Source organism: Myotis davidii, unplaced genomic scaffold (assembly GCF_000327345.1).
Source record: "Myotis davidii unplaced genomic scaffold, ASM32734v1 scaffold281, whole genome shotgun sequence".
In the NCBI taxonomy this organism is placed as follows: Eukaryota; Metazoa; Chordata; class Mammalia; order Chiroptera; family Vespertilionidae; genus Myotis; species Myotis davidii.
In genome coordinates this window covers 4,263,278-4,285,224 of record NW_006293784.1, presented here as the reverse complement: position 1 = coordinate 4,285,224, position 21,947 = coordinate 4,263,278, and the positions used below count along the sequence as shown (strand labels likewise).

The 21,947-nt window shown below is 36.0% G+C and overlaps 1 protein-coding gene across 10 annotated transcripts in view; it reads left to right on the top strand.

Moving 5' to 3' along the window:
- The first annotated feature begins 215 nt into the window (after positions 1-215).
- KIAA0586 (KIAA0586 ortholog) overlaps positions 216-21,947 on the top strand; it is a 106,292-nt gene continuing 84,560 nt past the window's right edge. For 3 of the 10 annotated variants that reach the window (XM_015566482.1, XM_015566485.1, XM_006767663.2), the window contains exons 1-15: positions 216-349; positions 796-1,087; positions 2,014-2,084; positions 3,198-3,267; positions 4,223-4,292; positions 6,045-6,219; positions 6,982-7,203; positions 9,655-9,805; positions 11,622-11,789; positions 13,343-13,466; positions 15,292-15,424; positions 16,036-16,253; positions 16,671-16,743; positions 18,230-18,454; positions 20,049-20,223. In XM_015566482.1, the coding sequence (XP_015421968.1) occupies positions 889-1,087; positions 2,014-2,084; positions 3,198-3,267; positions 4,223-4,292; positions 6,045-6,219; positions 6,982-7,203; positions 9,655-9,805; positions 11,622-11,789; positions 13,343-13,466; positions 15,292-15,424; positions 16,036-16,253; positions 16,671-16,743; positions 18,230-18,454; positions 20,049-20,223 (2,074 nt within the window). In that variant the 5' untranslated portion in view covers positions 216-349; positions 796-888. Of the gene's footprint in view, positions 350-795; positions 1,088-2,013; positions 2,085-3,197; positions 3,268-4,222; positions 4,293-6,044; positions 6,220-6,981; positions 7,204-9,654; positions 9,806-11,621; positions 11,790-13,342; positions 13,467-15,291; positions 15,425-16,035; positions 16,254-16,670; positions 16,744-18,229; positions 18,455-20,048; positions 20,224-21,947 lie in introns of those variants that run through there. The other 7 variants (XM_015566484.1, XM_015566480.1, XM_015566481.1 and 4 more) reach the window with 7 other exon arrangements.

Genomic DNA, 21,947 nt, shown 5'->3' with positions numbered 1-21,947 from the left:
CAAGTCTCTTGGGTTTTATCCAAAATTTAAATCCTTTGGGGCAATGTACTGCCTTAAAACGACCCACACCTGTTTTAAGCCTTTTACGTTGAGCGTTTGTTTCCACCCGGAAAGGGATGGAGGAGCACCCGGGAGCATTGAGCCTTTTGGTTGGCTGTTTCGGACAATATTCTAGGCGCGCATGCGTGTTGTGTCTCGGGGGGGAGGAGGGGCTTACAAGGAAGTGGGTGTTTACCCGCGGGCAACTGAAGGTGTTGTCCGATGAGACCTGTGGTTGTGAGGCTGCCTGGCGATCCGGAGACTCGGAGGCGTGAGTTTAGGTGTCCGGTGTTTGCAACTGGAGGGATGTGTAAGACTCATTGGCTGAATAATGCTATTAAGCTTCTTACGTGGGGAATTAAAAAAAAATAGCACTTGGGTTTTACCTGCTTGACTCCCTCCTCCCAGCAAATCTTAACTCCGCCTCTACATCTGTTTGATTTTGTCTTGCCAACTGGGACTGGAGAATGCACTGTTATTGTGGTGGTTGTTATGCTCATGCAGTCATTATCTTGTCATCTCCAGTGTTTAAGATTCATGGCATGGTGCATTTGTAGGCTGAGTGGGATTAGAGGATAAAAAGGTTCTAGTCATTATGCTGCATTAAGTACCAAAATTTCTAGCTTTGTGACTAGTCTGTTTAGACATTGTTTAATTTAGAAGTTGGTGACTGCATATTTCAGAATCACTTAAAATTCACGTTTTCCTTATCATCCCCGCCCCCCCACGCGCTTCTTAACCCCACCTTCTCCCCAGTCTTCAAAGCGGTGAAAATTTTGTTCTGCAGTTTTATGGACCCAGAAGAAAGTTCTGCTATAGAATTTCGAGACTAGTTTTGTTGCCAATAATATGAAAGGCCCCGAGTTTAGCCCGGAAAAGAAAAGAAGGGTTAAAATACCAGCGAAGAGGCTTCGGGAGGTAGCTTCTCCAAACCAGGGAGAGAATTTGGCTTTGCTGAAAGACGACCTGTCCTGTGTTGCTCCGGCGTTGTCTGCAAACAAACACCTTCCTTTTAGAACGGAGACTAGCGTGAATGGAACGTTACGTGGTATGTGATTCCACATAGTTTTTCAACTTTTCACTTTTGTAAATTTTTAGTCTTTTTATTGCTTTTTTTTGCGTGTGTGTTTCAAAATTTAGAGGATTCTTAATGTTTAAATTCACAAATGTGAGATGATTAGTTTGTACAGGTGTCAAAAACTGACTATGTTCCCTGGGAAAATGGCCAGGCATACCCTGCATCCAGTAGTACTGAATGGATAGAATGAATGAAACTTGAACATTTCCTATTGTGTTTTTTCTTTGTGTGGCTTTTGTATACTCTTCCAGTTCCATCTCTGATGGACATACTTAATTTATATGCTGAGCTTGTTTTTCACTGCTGGGCTTTTTACCAAATACTCTACCTGATGTTTGGATTATGATAGTCAGTTTGGCGTAGTAGAAAAACACAACTTATGCCATTTGATGGCTTTCACATCTCAATTCACTTAACATCAGTGAAAATGAAGATAACATATGCTTTATCCAATTCATGGGCAATTGTAAGGATTAAGTTAATGGATATATGTGCAAAAACAAAAAAAATGCTTTTATAATGTTGCTTTTTGGTTGGTACAGCATATCATACGCCTGCTGTTAAATCAGGCTTTTATATCATATATGTATTTTATTCATGGCAAGTGATTCTGCCCTTGTTTGTCCAAATCTAACAGAGTAATGATACACTTTAAACCATTTTATACTTATCTCACTTGCTTGTCAATATTGACCCATATTTTCCAAGATATGAGTTGTAAAATCTCATTTTTCCTAAGTGTTTTTTTTTTTTGCATGAAATGTGGCTTCCAATTTAGGTCTTGCATTCATATGGAGTTTATATATACTAGTAGCTCTTGAGTCATGCCTGTACAGTTTCTACATGTAATGTTCTGATTTGAAAAATCACTAAAATTGATTTCTTTGTTTTGGTAGGTTCATCAGACTTAGCTTTTGCTAGAAATGATTACCAGCCTCCATTAGAAAACCCCCCTGTGTCAGAAAGTGTAAGCAAAAGGATTCTTAATTGTGCTGATGTTGAAATTTTTAGTATTGTCAAATAAATGTATTCTTAAATTATGTTTGATTAGCAGCAAGCCTTGTTTTTAAATTTCACTTACCAAGAGAAATGTTTGACATACGACAATTGTGATTTAAGTAGTGTTTGAGATGTTAGCGAAAAAGCCTTCCATAGAATCAAAAATATCCATTAGTAAGATAATGACCTAGGAAAGAAATAGTGTAATTTAAAAAAACCGCTCTGCTATTATCTAAGGAAAAGGTATTCTAAACAAGAAACATTATGTAAATGTAAGGAAAAATAACATAGTAAAAAATGTGAGTGTGATTATACATCAGACAAACCATTATGAGGTCTTTTGTGGGTATTTTCTTGAGGGGTCTTTAAGAAACAAAAACATGAAATTTTCATGTTAACCTTTTTATAATGCTAAAAATATTTGATGATAAATATAATGTTTTGGTGATGCAATCTAATTAGGCTTTGACCAGTAATCATAATGTTGACCTATGTATTGTCAATTTAACAAGGTGTGTCTAAGGCAATTGAATAGAACATTGAATGAATCTAGTACTTTAAATCATAGTGTCTTACCCCTGAATATAATCTACACATGAACAGAAAGCTATTTGTCAGTAGGTATGACTTATATAGAGAAGCCTTCTGATGTCACATTATGAATTCAGTGACAAAGAATGTTTTGGAAAATTGGTGATTTTGTGCCATGCACTGGCCATCCTTATGTTCTCCATCAGACTCACAGTGAATCAGATTTTCACATTTAACTGTAGCAACTGAGATGTTATACAACTCGCTCTGCTAGAAGTGGCAAATCGGGATATGAGTGTGAATTTCAGGGCCATAGTTGCTTGCTTGTTAACTTACTCATTCACTTGTCTGACAGCTTCCTACTCATTCAACAAATCCTTGAGTAGCTTCAAGGTACCTAAGCATTCTGGTGGTGATGGGAATTAAGTATATAAAGCATACAGTCCTGCAAACCCAAAATATAGTAGTCACATGGCTAGTAAATAGTACTTGATAAGTAATAAATCATAACGTTTATTTAGCCTTTATTTCTTCCTTTCATATCCCAAAGGGTTTTTCTAAAGATGTTGCAGTGAAAGGGTTGCCTTTGGATAAAATAGAAGAGAACAATAGACAGAAAGGTAAAAGGATACATTTGATTTTTTAAAATTGTAGTTGAATATACATATCATAAAATTTACCATTTTTAAGCAAACGGTTCTGTGGCATTAAGTACATTCACATTGTTGTGCACCTGTCACCATCATCCATCTCCAGAACTTTTTCATCTTCTTCAACTGAACCTGTGTATTACCCAGTAACCCAGCTCTCCATTCCCCCTTCTCTCTAGCCCCTGGCAGCTGCCATTCTACTTGCCATCTCTGTGAATTGCACTAGACCTCAGATAAACGGAATCATACTTGACCTCTGTGATTGATTTATTTCAGTTAGCATGTCTTCATGGTTCATCCATGTTGGAACATGTGTCAGAATTTCCTTTTCAGCATAGAATTTTATATTTTTTATATATTCATTGACTTTTAGACATTCATTAAACAACCTAATAGTTTTTTCTTATTATAATTAAAATTTTTTCCTTGTAAATTAAGCTATTAATTGAATCTCAAAAATTCCAGAAAAGGGTTTGCAAGTTAATTTTATTACTACCAACCTGTTGTATAGGTTTGGTACTAGAAACCTGTTTATAAATTCTGAATTCAAATTTTGGATAGTCTTTGATAAGATAGTAAATTAAAGTGGTGCTTTGAAAAATTTAGTTAGTGATGCTTTTTTTAAGAAGTTGACTTTACTTTATTCTAAACAGTTTTCTCTTTAGAGTTTGAGCAAATATTCCCAATTTGGCCCCAGGTGTTTTTTTGTTTGTTTTGGTAACATTTTTTCTCTTGGGCCTCAGGTTATGACTATTGATATTTGATCATTTGTGTCTTGCCTTTTTAAAATTGTGAAATCCTGTTGCTGAATTCTTAAATATTCTTTAAATATTCTTTGAGTTTAAAAAGGTGGTTTATTTAGTAGTTTATTAAAATTTAACAAATTTTCAGGAATCTGAAGTGTATTTTTGTTTTTATTTTGCAGCAAATGACATCTTTATTTCCCAGTACACCATGGGACAGAAAGATGCGCTCAGAGCAATTTTAAAACAAAAGTAAGTTGCACTTACAGAAAATAGGTGGGCCACCTCTTGTGTTCATGTGGTTCTCTAAAATCAGTTGCACTTTATACTTTGGATATAGGAAAAACATTTTCAATGTGTGAAATATGTATTGTATGTCAGTATGTATAAAGCATTGTTCATGGTACTTGGCACATATATTCAATAGCTGTTAACAGTCATTATAGAAGAGGTACTGTTCAAAGTACTTTATGTGAATTAACTCATTTTTTTACTCACAAAATCCAATGAAATACATTCTATCTATCCCAATTTTACAGAATTCTGATTTTATAGATGAGGAAACTGAGGCACAGAGAGAGCGATTTTTCCCTACGTCACTTAGCAAGTAGAAACTGGGCTGGGGTTCAAACACAGGGAGTCGGGCTTTAGAGCCTGTGTCCTAATCACATGGCTACACCACTTACAGCAGAGGCCAAGTAGTCCAAATACGTAATGGTTGTTATTTACCGTCAGAGGATATTTAGACTCATCCCAGGTTGCTTAGAACTTAGTTGGGGAGAGAACACACACATATTTGGAGGAATGAGTGATTAGAGCTCCTAGGAAACAACATTGCATTCACTATATTATTAAGCTGTCCTGTATAGACATTTAAATGATAGCATGGCTGTCAAGTCTCAATTGTGTGATATAGGCAGTAAATGCAAAAGGAGTTAATGAAAGGAGAGATCAAGAAGAAGTATTATAAGGACAAGCTTATTTTAAAAAGTAAGGCTGACGTTGGAGAAGGAGAAGGTTGTAATAAGTGGGTAGAAACAGGTTGAGAGAACAGAGCGAGAGAGCGTGGGAGTGGTGTGGTACAGTGAGTGACGAGCGGACTCCAGAGAGTTGTTTTGTGAAGTGATAGGAGTGTATAGAGGAAGCTAGGGCAGAGCCAGAGCATGGAGTATGTGGAAGACCAGCCAGAAGAAATTAGCCTATTTAGTTGCTATAAGGAACAATTTTAGATTTTTTAATAGTGGAGAAATATGTGTGGGAAGTTTTTAAGCAAGTCAAAACTGGAAGAATGAAAATAGTTGGCAAGAGGTGATGAAATGTTTTACTGGAGAGGGAGAAGTGTTGTTCTGGGAGAGAAGGCTTGTGTCCTGGGAAGATCTCTGGGAATCAGATCCTAACGGCTGCTTACTAGCTATGTGACTTCGATAAACTAAGTTCCTCTGTGGACCTCAGTTTCTCCATCGGTAACATTAGGAAATTAGGGTAGATGGCCTATTGGTTTCTCCCACCTTTTGTGATTCTATGACCCTATTCCTGCAATTGTGATGAAATAATTGACACAACTTGATGACTCATGTGGGTATGAGAAGGTTAAGCGGAGGATGGAGAAGTCAAGATATTCTCAAAGTTTTGAGACAGAGGAAAATGATGCTCTTAGTAGAAATGAGGAAATACCAAAGAGGAGTAAGTTGGAGAGCTGCCCTATGCCTTCTTTAAAAATCAAGGAGGGGAATCCAGCACCTGGGAATGGAGCTCATTCCTGCCGATTTTACTTGTGTGTGTGTGTGGTTTTTTTTTTGTTGTTGTTTTTTTTGTTTTTTACTAGGGAGTCTTTGGTTTTGTCAGTGGTTTATGTCATTATCATCTTTAAGCCAAATATAGAGTGTAATACATTTTTTTTTTTAAACCAGGAAAAACCACTTTCAGCAGATTACCACTTAGGTATTTCTTGAAATGGTTCAAGGTAGCTTACTGAATATATTTTTATTCCTTTTTTATTTACAGAGCTCAGAGCATGCCTGTTTTTAAGGAAGTAAAGGTACAGCTTTTAGAGGATACAGGTACAGAAAAGGACACTGTTGCTCAGGAGCCTAGAACTTCACCCCGTGGCATTGACTCAGCTACAACTGTGGCTGCAGCAACTGCTGCCGCCATTGCAACAGCAGCTCCACTGATAAAAGTATATTTTTCTCCCCAGATATTCATTCATTCATAACTACTTTGTAAATGGGAAAGTATTTATTAGAAACTGATTCTATAAATGGTTGTGTTCAACTGTTGGTTAGGGACATTCTAGTTGCTCTCCATTTGAAAGCGTTTTCTTGTTTGTGGTGATGTATTACCTCCCAGGAGTTGTGAGACCCCTTCATTACTGTGAAAATGCTAGAGAACCCGGGCCTGTCCCAGTTTTAGCACTGAAGATATTTCATCTTGGGAGCCCCTCAGTCCTGGGCAACCTGGGACACTCGGCCATCCTTATTTTTAGAGCTGGAAGGGACTTTAGAAATCATCTCTGCCACAGCTCGTAAATGAGAAAACTGAGAAACAGGCCAGAGTAGCACAAGGTCCCAGAGCTAACAGGTGGCAGAGCCGAGACTAGAACTCCAGGCTGCTGACCTCACTCAGCCTGAGGTGAAGGAAGTATCAATAGCTATTCTGTTTTGGTATTTCCTTCCTTTTAATTCCCAATTAAGTGTTTTATTTCTGGCATTATAAGAATTGTGTGGCAGATTTGTTATTTTTTTATGAAGAGAAAAGATCTGCCTAAAGATAATATTTGTGCCTTTTGTTTCTGTGATTATAAAAATAAAGGCATCAAATCATCAGAGATTTCAAGGGTAAAAATCTAGTTCGATCATTTCTCAATACCAATTGCTTTAAATAACATTTTCAGTAATGGAGCATATTATTTTAATATCTTTTGATATTTTTATTGCCAAAGGTGCAGAGTGATTTGGAAGCAAAGGTCAATTCTGTTACAGAATTACTCAATAAGTTACAGGAGACTGATAAACAGTTACAGCGTGTTACAGAGCAGCAAGCAAGCATTCAGAATCAACACGAGAAACTACATTGTCATGATCATGAAAAGCAAATGAATGTGTTTATGGAGCAGCACATTAGGCATCTTGAGAAACTACAACAACAACAAATAGATATTCAGGTATCTGTCACAGAGCCAGCACCCATCCCATGGTCCTTTATCCCTTGGATTTCTAGGCTAATGTTCATTGATTATTGCAATAGCTCATTAGATTGTAAGAGTTTTAGTTCTTTAATAATGATTGCTTGTTTATCGTTCTTCCCTTCTATGTGGAGAACTCGGCACGTTCTAGTTCAAATGTCACTAGTTTTGTAAGACCTCCCTATAGTTGGCTTCTCCTTGTGTGGTATTTCTGTTCATGCCATTTTTAAAATGCTCATATCGCAGTGCAATTATTTCTTACATCAGTGTCTGTGAGTCTGGGAATGTGCATCAGAATCACTTGGAGAGCTTTATAGAAATAGACATGCTCTACCTCCCAAGATTCTGGGACAGCAGGTATGAGAAATCAAAAGCTCTCTAATGTGATGCACATACTTGGATGAGAACCATCCAGAATACATACTGCTTCTGCAATTAATTAAAGGTTTGAACATTGTTCAGTGTCTTGATTCAAAAGACACTAAATGATTCTCTCTCTCTCTCTCTGAAATCAATAAAATATTTCTTAAAAAGTAAAATAAAAATAAAAAGTTATCCTCACAAGAAGCTGATAGTGTAGTTTCTAATTTATTGTGGAATTTCCAGGTCTTGGGATAATATCCAGCATTCAGATACACAACATACTTTTTTTTTTTTCAATGAGTAAGTGACCAGCATTATAAATGCATTGATTTTATTTTACTTTTTCTCTAATTAAAGTGCAGCTTTAAAACTTAAAAAATTAAATTAAAATACCACATTCAGAAGACTATACAAAAATAAGTTTATTATAGCTATCACAAAGTGAACACTAATAAATTGTAATTCTCAAGACTTATTTTTTATATATAAAGTATTATCTTTTATTAAAATATTTTTATTGATTTTAGAGAGGGAGAGAGAGATAGAAACATCAAGGATGAGAGAGAATCATTGATGGCTGACTCCTGCACACAACCGACTGGGGTTCGAGCCCGCAACCCGGGCATGTGCCCTTGACCGGAATTGAACCCGGAACCCTTCAGTGTGTAGGGCGATGCTCTCTCCACTGAGCCAAACCAGCTAGAGCTTAAGACTTCTCAATAGAATTTGTCTTGAGCTCTCATGTGGTTGATGATAGTATTTTTATTGGAATGATGATGGGCATACAAGGTAAAGTTTTAGTAAGTACTCCAGGCATAACTAAACCTGAGTCTGCCACATGTTGTCTAGTGAGAGGCCGGGAGTGGGTCTATGAGAGTTCTCTTCTTAGTCTACAAATAACTGCACAGTGAGCCTTGATTTCTTTACCTTGAAAATGTATATTTTTGTTCAGGAAAAAATGAGATGACACAATTGAAAAGCACAGATTTCTTAAAGGAGGGTCCTTCTTGTCCTGTTTGTCTGCCATTCATCCATCCTTTCATTCATAAACATGTAATTATTGATTTTCTGGTTTTGGAAGAATGGAATTTTTGCTCATTCAGTTTTATTCATAAAGCTTATAATTACAGAGAAAGTTGAGGTTTCAGTGACATACTAGGTATATTAGTAGTTCCGTAAATGCTTAATGAAATGAAATTTATTGAGTCTCCCCCATGTAGAGAGATCTCTACACATTGATAAGAATTCTGTAAACCTATGAATAATTTTAGGTTTTTCTTTACTTGGCATAAAACCTCTTTTGAAGTCAGTTTTATTCGGTAAGATATTTATACATTTTAGATATTTTAATAAATAATGCTGAAAACAGTTACTACTATACTTTCCACTTATATATAAGTACATATATTATTGCTGCTACTAAATATGGCCACCGTTTAAATGCTTACTAGTAATGTTCTTAATCCTTTATCTCAAACAAAATTATCCAGAATACAAAAGATGAGATGTTTTGCTTTTAAATTACCTGTTTGAAGTAGAGGTCCCCTTTCTTCTGGTCATCTCCTAGCCCAGTGGTTCTCAACCTTCTGGCCCTTTAAATACAGTTCCTCATGTTGTGACCCAAACATAAAATTATTTTCGTTGCTACTTCATAACTGCAATGTTGCTACTGTTATGAATCATAACATAACAGTTATGCAGGATGGTCTTAGGCGACCCCTGTGAAAGGGTTGTTCGACTGCCAAAGGGGTCGCGACCCACAGGTTGAGAACTGCTGTAACCTAGCCTATTGCAGTGTCCCCTGAGCCATCTCTAAATTAAAGGGAAGAAACTGAGGTTTAGCATAATTAAATGAAGATTTCCAGGTCACACTGCAGAGCCAGGCTGAATCAGGCCTTTACTATATTCTTCCAGTGGTAGCGCTGCTGCAGTGGATCCTTTATGTAAGGTATTTATTTTCTTTGTTATGAAGTCTGATGAATGGTTTTAAGTCCTCTAATAAATTTGAATGCATTTTGTCACCTCTTTCAAATGATATTTGAAATCAATAACATATTTTTCTTCTAGACTCATTTTATTAGTGCTGCGCTCAAGACTAATAGTATTCAGCCTGTTACTGTGCCTCCTAGAGCCGTGGAACACTGTTCTGTAAAACTAGACCATTCTAATCCTGGTAGCAGTGACCTAGCTTCACATAACACGTTTGGTTGCAAACAAGGTAAAACAAATGTAATTCTCTATGAATTAATAATGTCAGCTCTAAATTTTCTTTGTGGTATATTATTGGATTGTAGAAGATTAAGCCTTTATTTTATAAAATTACTAGTACTTTTTGTAGGTCGTGTAATTTTTAAGTCATTTGGAAACTTGATCATGTCCTACTTTTTTGTTTTAATTAATAACCTTCATAAATTGTCAGAAGCACTTATAAATGTAGAAAAATTTTACTTATTTAGTATCAAACATGCTTATAATCAATTCTCTAGGTCTCTAACAAACTGACCATTTACTTTTTTTTTTTTTTATTCTGTTGGGAGAAACCACCTGAGTAAAATTATAAACTATTTCTAAGTATTTTCAAAGAGTTAGTAATGCACGTCTGTCTATCTTAATAGAACTTTAAAAATCTCTGTTTATAATAATAGAGGAATATATAGCTTATTGGTATTACACCTTTGGAATTTAAAATAAATGAATAAGTGTGTTCCAAATTATTGATACTTGAATAATGAATTAATGAGAAATAAGGGCTTTTCCTTTAATGATATACAGACACTTGTAGTACAATATCCCCGATATTTGATTTGTTAGAACATTGTTGTATTACATATTAACCAGTTAACTGCCATGATATTTTGAATTTAACTGAAAAAGGCCCACCGCTTGCGTCTATAAACGCTATTGCATACAAATGGTTAAAGATTCCTTATAGTTGTTAGTGCTTTACGTTTTACAACACATGAATGGTCCTTACACTATTGTGAAGTGAGATGAGTTCATTTTTAAGTTGTGAAGGGAGGAAGAGGAAGCACAGAAAAGTTATGATTTGCTTGGTCAAGGTCATCTGGCTTGAGAGCTACTGCCAGAACTCAGGTTTCAGTATGACCCACCCATGTGCTTTCTTTTTCTTTTTTAAAAATACATTTTTATTGATTTCAGAGAGGAAGGGAGAGGGAGAGAGAGATAGAAACATCAATGATGAGAGAGAATCATTGATGGGCTGCCTTCTGCACACCCCACATGGGATTGATCCCGCAACCCAGGCATATACGCTGACCGGGAATGGAACCAAGACTTCCTGGTTCATAGGTCAATATTCAGTCACTGAGCCACACCATTTGGACCCATGTGTTTTTCTGTAGAAGTAGACATTTGTTTCATCCTCAATTCTGGAAAATTAGTTGCTCATAATTTTGTATTTTTTCAGACTTGAGTTTTAAAGGAAGATGATGTTTGTTTTATTGATTGTGTACCGAATTGGTTTTTTTGTGTATTTTAGTGACAGTAAAAAATTTTTTAAAAAATGAGTAAATTAAAAATTCAAATTAAACTACATTTTTCTATGTTTTTTCTTGGGCATATATTATTTTTATGTCCTTGTAGTTGTAGCAAAAAATAATTTTATACTACTACTTTGCTAGCATACCAAAAGTATTTCCTATGTTTACATAATTATTTTCATAATATTAATTTTTAATGATTGAAGGATAGCCTGTTGGGTGTGTAGTACTTCCTATACTTAATACCAGATGGTCTTACCAGTTTTCATTGCCATGAGCAGTGTCTGGCTATGCCATTTTCACAACAGCACTGAATATTATATTGATTTTTTTCTTATTTATTAGCTGTGTTTATAAAATATTTATAGTCTGTTGATTTCTTTTAATTTCTAGTGAGGCTGAAGTTATTTCTGTATAGTTGTTAATAATTAGTATATCCTTTATAATTTTGGGTTTATTTTTAAAATATGGGGAAGAGTAACACTCTACAATGTAAAGTTTTTAAAAAATAAGTTAAATTTATTTTCTTTTAAGCACCTTCAAGAGAGGTAGTAGATATGGGTTTTGATAAACAGAAATCTCCTTTGGAGACACCAGCACCTCGAAAGTTTGCTCCTATACCTGTTTCAAAAGATGATAAAATATCAAAGAGGGAAAATCCTGCAGAAGAAAAAGAAAATATGGAGATATCAGGTCATCCAGGTAATAAAGCAATTATTAGCACCCACTCCTTCTGTTACACTGATGTCATATTAGGAACAGATTTCATGCAATACTTATAGTTTTCTAATGAGCTAAAGTAACTAAAGTGAGTTGTCTAATATTTTTCTTTAAATGATAAAGGCCAAATCAAGTTATTTTAGATTCTTCGTAGAAGGAGTTGGAAATATACACTTATGATTATATTTTGATTGTCTTCTATAGGTTACTTAATCTTTCATGAACAAATTTTGCTTTTAATAAATAAAAAATAATGTTCTGATCATTTTAGAGCATGTTTTCTTATATTATTTTTAGGTGTGAGTTTCAATAATAAAACTCGGAGAAATTTAACATTTGTTACTGTGTTCAGTTGAAAAAAGTGTTCGTGTATTAACTTTTATAAATGACCTGAAATAATTTAGACCCTCAAATATAGTAGTATTCCTTTAGGAAAAGTAAATGAACATGTTAAGTATAAACTTTTATTCTTTTCTTTTTAAATATATTTTATTGATTTTTTACAGAGAGGAAGGGAGAGGGATAGAGAGTTAGAAACATCGATGAGAGAGAAACATCGATCAGCTGCCTCCTGCACACCCCCTACTGGGGATGTGCCTGCAACCAAGGTACATGCCCTTGACCAGAATCGAACCTGGGACCGTTCAGTCCGCAGGCCGATGCTCTATCCACTGAGCCAAACCGGTTAGGGCTAAACTTTTATTCTTAAATGTATTTAAGTCCTGTCTTGAACACATTTAAGAAGTTTTAAGGAATTTTAAAAAATAATCTCTAAAAAACCAACTTCACCAAGATGAGGTTGTTATGTAGTCTCATTAAAGATGAAGCTAAAGAGAAGATTCAAGTAATAGTTGGTATGAAGAAAAACTTCTCTTTCACATTCCTTTTTTCTGTAATGGAAATAAAGTTGGGCCTGAACTTTCACCTGTATGGTTTTAAAATTTAGTTTTATTTGATGAGTGTATTTATAGCCTACATTATAGAGTGAATTGAGTTGATCACCATCATAAGAAGCTAATTTAGTATAAATATATGTGAAATCCTGTATACTAAAGAGCTAATATGCAAATGGTCATCATGTCATCACGCCATCATGCTGTAACGGCTCAGACACTCAACACTGGGGAAAGAGGAGTGGGGCCAGCCAGGCACAGATGAGCTCCTCTAAGAGGAATGGAGACTAGCCAGGCTGTGGCCTGGGCGAGGGACAAGCCACCCGCCCCATGGTCCCAGGCACCAGCGGTTGGGGGCAGTTAGGGGTGATCAGGCAGGCAGGCAGAGGTGGTTAGGGGCGATCAGGCAGACAGAGGTTGTTAGGGGCGATCAGGCAGACAGGTGAGCAGTTAGAAGCCAGGGTCCCAGATTGCGAGAGGCAGTCAGACATCTCCCGAGGGGTCCCGGATTGAAGAGGAATGCAGGCCAGGCTGAGGGACCCCTCTCCCCATGCATGAATTTTGTGTACCGGGCCTCTAGTATTATATAAAAAAGGAATGAAGTAGTAGTTGAAAAATGATACTGTATTTCTCTTATTGTAGAAACTTTAAGACTATTGGAACAAATTTTGAATAATCAAGATTCTTTGTCAAGAATAAATGAATCTTCAGACAAAACCTCACTAACTGGGACAAAAATAGGATGGAATCCTGAAAGGAAAGACAGGTAAAAGCTAGATTGAAAAGAGCGTTAACATTTCTAAAGTTTCTTAACTAATTTTAATATTTTATATTGCTTTCAAAAATTATCTTAGACTTACTTGCTATTTTCTGCTGCTAATGTATATTCCTCCTTTTCTGTAATATAGTTATGAAATGAGTATATTTAATTTTTAAAAAATGCAGGTTATTAATTTCTAATCATATTATTCAATTCTGATGAAATGCTATCTGAGAATAGCCTCAAAAATAATCTAATGCAGGATAGAGGAAGCTGGGTTATTCCTGATGCTCTTAAATGTAGTCTTTAATGAGACTACATAACTACATTTAATAACCTGTAGTCAGGTTATTCCTAGACTCTAAAGTCTCTATTCTTTGTCATATGCAGCAAATCTCTATTTTGTTAGCTAAAGTCTGCTAATGATTGGAAAGAGATTTCCTTAACTACTTTGAATGATTAAATCTCCCTCCGTTTGCCAAGTGGTGTGTGTGTGTGTGTGTGTGTGTGTGTGTGTGTGTGTGTTGGGGCTCGCCTTCAGTTCTCTGGCAGTTTGTCAGTCTTGGTTAGCCTTAACTTCCTGCTTGCACAGAGCCGCAGTTCAGCCAGATTGAGAAATGAGTCCCTTCTCAGGTCTTTCTTGGGCGTGCACACATAGCCCTGTACGTGCAGATGACCTTCCAGATCCCCAGTAATGTGTTGGAACTTTTCAAAACTACATAGTGGACATCTCATTCCTCAGATTTTTAGTTTATTGGCAACCCTCTTGTTCACCCCAACTGATATGGCCATCTCAGGCAGCTAAGATATTAGACAGTTGCCACTATTTTCGAAGAATGACCTGGGGGTAGGGCTTCTCACTGCGCTGGCTCTGAGGCAAATCAAATAAAGAGAAACCCTGTGAATGGGACTTGTTCCTCCCTCTTTAGTGGTTGTGATGCTATTGGTTTTCAGGGCTACCACAGAGTTGGGGAAAGGGTTTGTGGGAATGGGGCATGTTTAAAATGCCACAAAAATGCCTTTAGCAGGTTTGGTTCAGTGGATAGAAGTCTTTGTTTTACTATGGTTGCAAATATCAAAAAATTTCTTTATGTGACACGGCACCAGAGTTAAGTTGGGGTTTTTCAAAATGCTGACACGCCGAGCTCAAAAGGTTCGCCATCACTGGGATAGAGTGTCGGCCTGCGGACCGAAGGGTCCCTGGTTCGATTTCAGTCAAGGGCGCATACCTTGGTTGCAGGCTCCTCCCCAGCCCAGGCCCTGATTGGGGCTTGTGCAGGAGGCAACCAAAAGATGTGTTTCTCTCACATCAGTTTTTCTCTGTCTTTCCCTCTTTCTTCTACTCTCCCCAAAAATCAATGGAAAAGTCTCCTCGGTTCAAGATTAACAACAACAAAAAGCCACAAATCTTCCTGTTCTTACTTAGAATTATCTGTTCTCTTGATTAATGTTTCTCAGGTTTTGAAAGCCTTTGTTTAATTTCCAGAGTTCTGAAAGAGCTGTTTTTGACAATTTTTGCAACTGTTCTCTTTGCTCTTATGTAGAAGAGGATTTTTACAAGCCAGTACCATTCTAAGAGTATTTCTGCATGTTAGCTTCTTCAAAGTAAACCCTTTCCTGCTCTTTTTCTATTATGCCTAAAACAGTCCGGTCTGAGTAATTTTGTCCCTTGTGATATTTTGTATTATGTGTGTTTAATCATATGATTGATTAACTTCATTGTCCAGTTTTAATAGAACACCATTTAGAATTCATAAAACTAAGAATATATGTCATCAGATACTTTCTGAATTTGATAATTTAGGATACTTTATTTCTAAATCTCTTACAGCATTGCTACTCTATTCTCTCAAAGATTTCCTTCCTGTGAAGAACTAGGAGCGGCTAAGGTGACTGTGCAGAAGTCTGATAATGTTCTTCACGATCTTGGCCAAAAAAGGAAAGAAACAAATGGCTTACTCCAGGTAAAGTGGCAACAGGATACTAAAATTGATAATTAGCCAAGATAAAAATTATGAAGAAATGAAAAGTTATCAAGGCAGAAGCAAGAGTAAATATGAAGACAAAGCACTGAAAAAAGACGTGTTATCCCAGTCTGTTCTCTTTGCAATTTTTTTTCAGAAGCCCTCACTGATTTCTGCTTCCTGCTCTGTGGCTAGGATGGAGCCACATGGCCCACTCCAGCTTTATCACTTCTATTGGAGAGGAAGGAAGGGGGAGGGAAAACTATGGGTGGGCCCTTGTTTATCCAGTTCACAAAGTGCCATGCCTTCCTAGAGCCAACCCTTTTCTTGTTTTGATTTAGCTTATTTCCCCAGATACAGTTTTTATTGGCCACTGTAATGCCTGCCACTACTGTAGACATCTCAGCTCTATTTCACTTAACATACACATTCATACCTAAATGGAAAGAAACCTTAATTGCCAAGTATTCTTTTAAAATTCTGAAATTTGACAAACTGAGTCCTTAGAATATATTGGTAGAGTATATGGCCCAAACTATAATAAGAGCTCTTGTTTGGAATAAAATAATACTAGTTTACATGGTCACATTTTTGCCCTTTTTTCTTTTAAGCCAAAAGAATCTCTGCTGATGTCAAGGCTTGCTGATTTTCCACAGAATCCCGTTAAGCTTCACACGACCAGTACGAGGTCCATATTGAAAGAAGCTGAGAAGATTTTGAGAGGAGTGCAGAACAATAAAAAAGTACTTGAAGAAAACCTAGAAGCTATTATTCGTGCAAAGGATGGAACTGCCATGTATTCGTTTATCAGTGCTCTATCTAGCAACAGGTAAGACAGGATGTTGTTATCTTGAGGTTATTTATGAAACCACAGTTTACAGCCTTTCTTAATTTTTTCCTAAGCACTTTATTTTGTGTAATGTGTTTTAATTGTTAGAAAAGGTTCTTTATTTCCTTTGATGATATGGGCTTATGATGGAGTTGAATTTAGATCTATAAATGTTACTATTACTTTTACAAATGTGACTGCTCCCTTTACTTTTGTTTCTCTTAGTACATATCCTCTGAGATTTACATATAGTTTACAAATATACTTCTGTTTGATGAAAACTAATACCATTGTTTTTTTCTTTACGGATGAAGGATATTGGGCTACCCAGTGGATTCAAACTATGTGAGAGATCTGATCCATGTTCTATTCTCAGGACATTAAATGCTAATAAAGAGAAAATTCTTTATTTTGTAGAGAGATGTCAGAGAAGATTCGGATCAAAAAGACAGTGGATGAGTGGATTAAAACTATTTCTGCAGAAATTCAGGTAGATTTTGGAAAAAAAAAAATAGAATTAATTCCCAGGAGATAATATTGTTTCCAATTTATAAGTATATACTTATTCTCAAAATATTCCTTATATATAACTCCACTTATAATTCTTAATTTCACTCTATCACTATATTTATTTAATAATAAGTTTCATTTTACTTAAGTCCTTTATCATAAATTATATTAGGGCTCTTTTCTGGCAAATTGTTGGATAATAACTAGAATATGAGTATTAGAAAGAAAATCTAGCAAAAGTGTTTAGAAAATAAAGAAGTATACTTAAAAAATGTTTCAATGGGGGGGATGAGGACACATTTGTAATACCTTAACTAATAATAAAAAAAAAATAAATAAATAAAATACATATAAACAATAAAAAAAATGTTTCAAGACAGCAGATTTAGAGGCATTGGGCTACGAAAGTAAAAATACCAGTTATTTAAAGGGAAAATACTCTACAAGATTTCTCAGGTTACTGAATTGACAGAAGCCAGTTCCAGATGGAAAAATTTCCCCTTTCTCACATCCGCAGGGTGTCTTCAGACATTAGCATTGCAAAAATTTAAGAGGTTTTTTTTTTTTGGTATTTTTTATTTTTTAAATTAAATTTATTAGCTGACATTGGTTAATAAAATTATATAGGTTTCAAATGTACAATTCTGTAATATATTATTTGTATATTGCATTGTGTGTTCACTACCTGAACTCAAGTCTAGAGAATTATTTTTATTAGGGGGTCAGTAACTTAAAGAAAAGTCTTAAAATTTTATATATTTGAGGAAGTAGAACTAGACAAAGTAGCCCTGTTATTTTTATCTTTTGGTGCAAAGTGTTTTATTCCTAACTGTAAGGTGTGTATATATGTTTATTCACAGTGGCAGCAAGATGAAGTGTCAGTTCGGTTTCCACAGCAATAAATACTGAAATATATTTTTGCACTTCGTTGTTTATGATTATATATTTCTAATGTGGTTGTGAAGAATTTATATTAGCTATTATCTGATGTACCAGAAAAAAGCTGAACTAAGAGTGTGCAATTATCAATATATGTCATTATTACTGTGGATTCCATATAAAATGTTTGTTGAAACCTTCAAGCAACTTTAACTTATAAATATTTATTTCAGAGTTTTATTACAAAGTTGTTTACTTTTGAAACTTATTTTGTAATTTAATTTTTGAACAATTTCTAGTCATATAGTTCAAACATCAAAAAGCTCCATCATGAAAAGTTACCCTCCTACCTCTGTATCTCATCTGATATTTTTCATTCACCCTGCTCCATAAAACACCAATCTTCTTAGTGTTTTGTTTATTCTTCCCGAGAATTTTTATTCATATGTAAGCCAATATTATTTGTCTATAAAGCATTAAAAACTGCTAACCTATATTTTTATAGCAGAAAAATACAGATTTTAATGCTTTTGAAAGCATTCGTACTTGGATAGATTTTAAGTAATTTTAATTTTGATTATGTTAAGGATGAACTGGCAAAAAAGGATGAACAGAGGAGATTTGATCAGAAGAATCAACGGACCAAAAAAGCTCAGACTATGAGTAAAGATACTAAATCCAATAAACAAGACAAAACAGTAAATAATTCTGTAATTCCAAGAAAACATGGTCAAAACCAAAAAGAGGAACATTTTAAAAATCCACCTATGAGGAGCATGCTTGCTTCAAGCTTACAGAAAGAGAGAAAAGAGGTAAGATCGTACTCTGGTTATGTGGCATAAATGTTGCATTAAAACTATTTCCTTTAAGATATAAATTATGAAAATGTTTTAAAAATATGAAGTACTATACAAGTGTAAACTAATTTTAAACTATTGGTATTTAGGGTTTTGGATATCCATAATGTGGAAATCACTGCATAAAATACATAATTCCTTCCTGAGATCTCACACTTAGAATCACCGTTTTTTTAGATCATCTAGTCCAAAATTTAGGAATTTATAATACTAAAAATTGTATTTCATCATTGTGTGTGTGTGTATGTATGGTGTTTGTTGGTTTTTTTCAGTTTAACAAATGTATGTTTAGTGCAGCGGTTCTCAACCTGTGGGTTGCGACCCCTTTGGGGGTCGAACGACCCTTTCACAGGCATCGCCTAAGACCATCGGGGAAAACATATATAATTACATATTGTTTTTGTGATTAATCACTATGCTTTAATTATGTTCAATTATGTGACAATGAAATTGGGGGTCACCACAACATGAGGAACTGTATTAAATGGTCGCGGCATTAGGAAGGTTGAGAACCACTGGTTTAGTGCCTAGTGATTGATGAGGCATAGTACTAGGTATTGTGGACGGAATGTTTTGGCTGCTCTACCTAAGCTCTAACTTTCTATTTTTAAAAAAATATATTTTATTGATTTTTTACAGAGAGGAAGGGAGAGGGATAGAGAGTTAGAAACATCGATGAGAGGGAAACATCAACCAGCTGCCTCCTGCACACGCCCCACTGGGGATGTGCCCACAACCAAGGTACATGCCCTTGACTGGAATTGAACCCAGGACCCTTCAGTCTGCAGGCCAACGCTCTATCCACTAAGCCAAACTGGTCAGGGAGAGGCTCTAACTTTCTTAATGCCAAACATGAATTTAGGGGCACATTAATAAAGCATCTAACTCAGCCGTGGGCAAACTACGGCCCGCGGGCCGGATCTGGCCCGTTTGAAATGAATAAAACTAAAAAAAAAAAAAAAAAAGACCGTACCCTTTCATGTAATGATGTTTACTTTGAATTTATATTAGTTCACACAAACACTCCATCCATGCTTTTGTTCTGGTCCTTCGGTCCAGTTTAAGAACCCGTTGTGGCCCTTGAGTCAAAAAGTTTGCCCACCTCTGATCTAACTCAATGGTTAACACTTAGTAGATGCTCAATAAATGCTGCCTTTCTGTGTACTATTTTAGGTTATGATTAAAGGTAGGATCAGAAATGTAGAACATCATTTAAGGACTTGATTTATGTTATATTATTGTTCTTGAGTGTAATATATAAAGTGTGTTTAAACCTCACTTTTTGGTGCTGAAAGTATTCCTAGTAGTGTAAGAACCTTCATGTTTCTTGAGTGAATGATTTATATATTTAAGTTTCATGCTTTTAAAAACTATAAAACTTTAAAACTATAGCTTGAAAACTATATCCAGAATTTATTTAAAATAAAGGACTTTTCTGACCTGATCATTGTTATTATAATACTTAGGCTTGCAAAAAGAGGCTTTAGGAAAGTGAGATAAGTGTTTAATGACTATTTTGTTGGTGAGATCAATAACTTTGTGTACTTAGGGCTTTTTGAAAGCAACCGCAGCGTTACAAGATGAAGATTATATGTTACAAATTTATGGAAAACCAATTTATCAGTGCCATCGCAGCACTCTTAAAAAAGGACCATATCTCAGATTTAATTCTCCATCTGCTAAGTCCAAACCACAGAGACCAAAAGTAATAGAACGGGTTAAAGGTAAGAAACCTCATTTTTTGTGGTAAATCTCCTTTTTTATGGTATCAGTTTTATGTAAAGTTTAATTTTTGCTTTTTATTTATTACTTATAAATATAGTTCAAGTTATATAATGTCTTAGGGATGGAAAAACAATTCCAAGAGAGTAGGAAATAATAGACCTGATTCAAGGCACAGGGTAGGAATAAACGAAGAAAAATATAGAATTGGATGGTATCTTCAGATAAAACATGATAAAATTTGCATTTATCAGATGAACCCTGAACACTTTAAATTAAAATTTAGGGAAAGTAGACATTTCCTTGAAGGTCTTGGTCCATCATGTTCTTTGTGAACAGAAAGATCAGTCATATGCTGTATATTATCATAACAATGCTAATGGGCCCCTGGCTGGTGTGGCTCAGTTCTTTGAGTGTTGTCTCATGCACTGATAGGTTGCCAGTTCGATTCCCAGTCAGGGCATATGCCCAGTTAATGGGCTCGATCCCTAGTAGCGGGTGTGCAGGAGACAACTGATCGATGTTTCTAAACTCTCATCGATGTTTCTATCTCTCTCTCCCTCTCCCTTTCTCTCTCTCTCAAAAAAAAAAAAATCAGCGCCCAGTGGTGTTGCACAGTGTTTGAGCATCGACCCATGAACCAGGAGGTCACAGTTTGATTCCCAGTCAGGGCACATGCCTGGGTTGCAGGCTCAATCCCCAGGTAGAGGGCATGCAGAAGGCAGCCAGTCAGTGATTCTCAGCATTGATGTTTCTATCTCTCTGTTTCCCTCTCCCTCTCTCTCTGAAATCAGTAATAACATATTTAAAAAAATTAATGAAAACAAATTTTTTTAAAATCACCTTTAAAAAAATTCTCATGGGCACTTTTGCAGTTCTCAAAAAGCCTTTGGTAGCAAAAGTGAAAAAAACTTTTGGGTTATTTTGTACACAACTAAAAATACCTTCACTTATCACAGTATGTTTTGACTCACAGACATCATATCACTAATGTATTTAAATATAACTCTTATACTAGTATATTGAGCCTGTTGATCTTGTTACATTTTTAAATTCCTTGTACTTTAGCAGTGTATCCACTTTGGCAATATGTAGTAACTAATGGATACCTACTCAGTTTTCTTTCTTGTTCTTTCTGGAAGTTGGAGCTTTGGCTGGTGCTCTAGTTTTTTTTTTCTCTTCTATTTCATTTCTAAGAGTTAGGTGATTATATAAGCACTAGAGGCCTGGTGCACAAAAATTTGTGCACTGAGTTGGGGGGGGGGACCTTAGCCCGGCCTGTGCCCATTTGCAGTCCAGGACCCCTAGGGGGATGTCCACCTAAGTTCTTAGGCTCACTCCCCAGAAGATCAGGCCTAAGCTTGTAGTCAGATATCCTTTTGGCAGTCAGGGAGCCCTCAGAGGATGTCTGACTAAAGGCTTAGGCCCCCAGGGGATTGGGTCTAAACCATTAGTTGCTGCCACGGAGATTATTTAATTTGAAATAATTCTTAGTGCTGCCACGGAGGTGGGAGAGGCTCCTGCCACCACCACTTTGCTGGCAGCCATGAGCCAGCTTCTGGCTGAGTGGCACTCCCCATATGGAAGTGCACTGACCACCAGGGGGCAACTCCTGCATTGAGCGTTTGCCCCCTGGTGGCCAGTGCACATCATAGCAACTAGTCATTCTGCCATTCAGTCAATGTGCATATTAGCCTTTTATTATTATTATATAGGATGTCCCTCT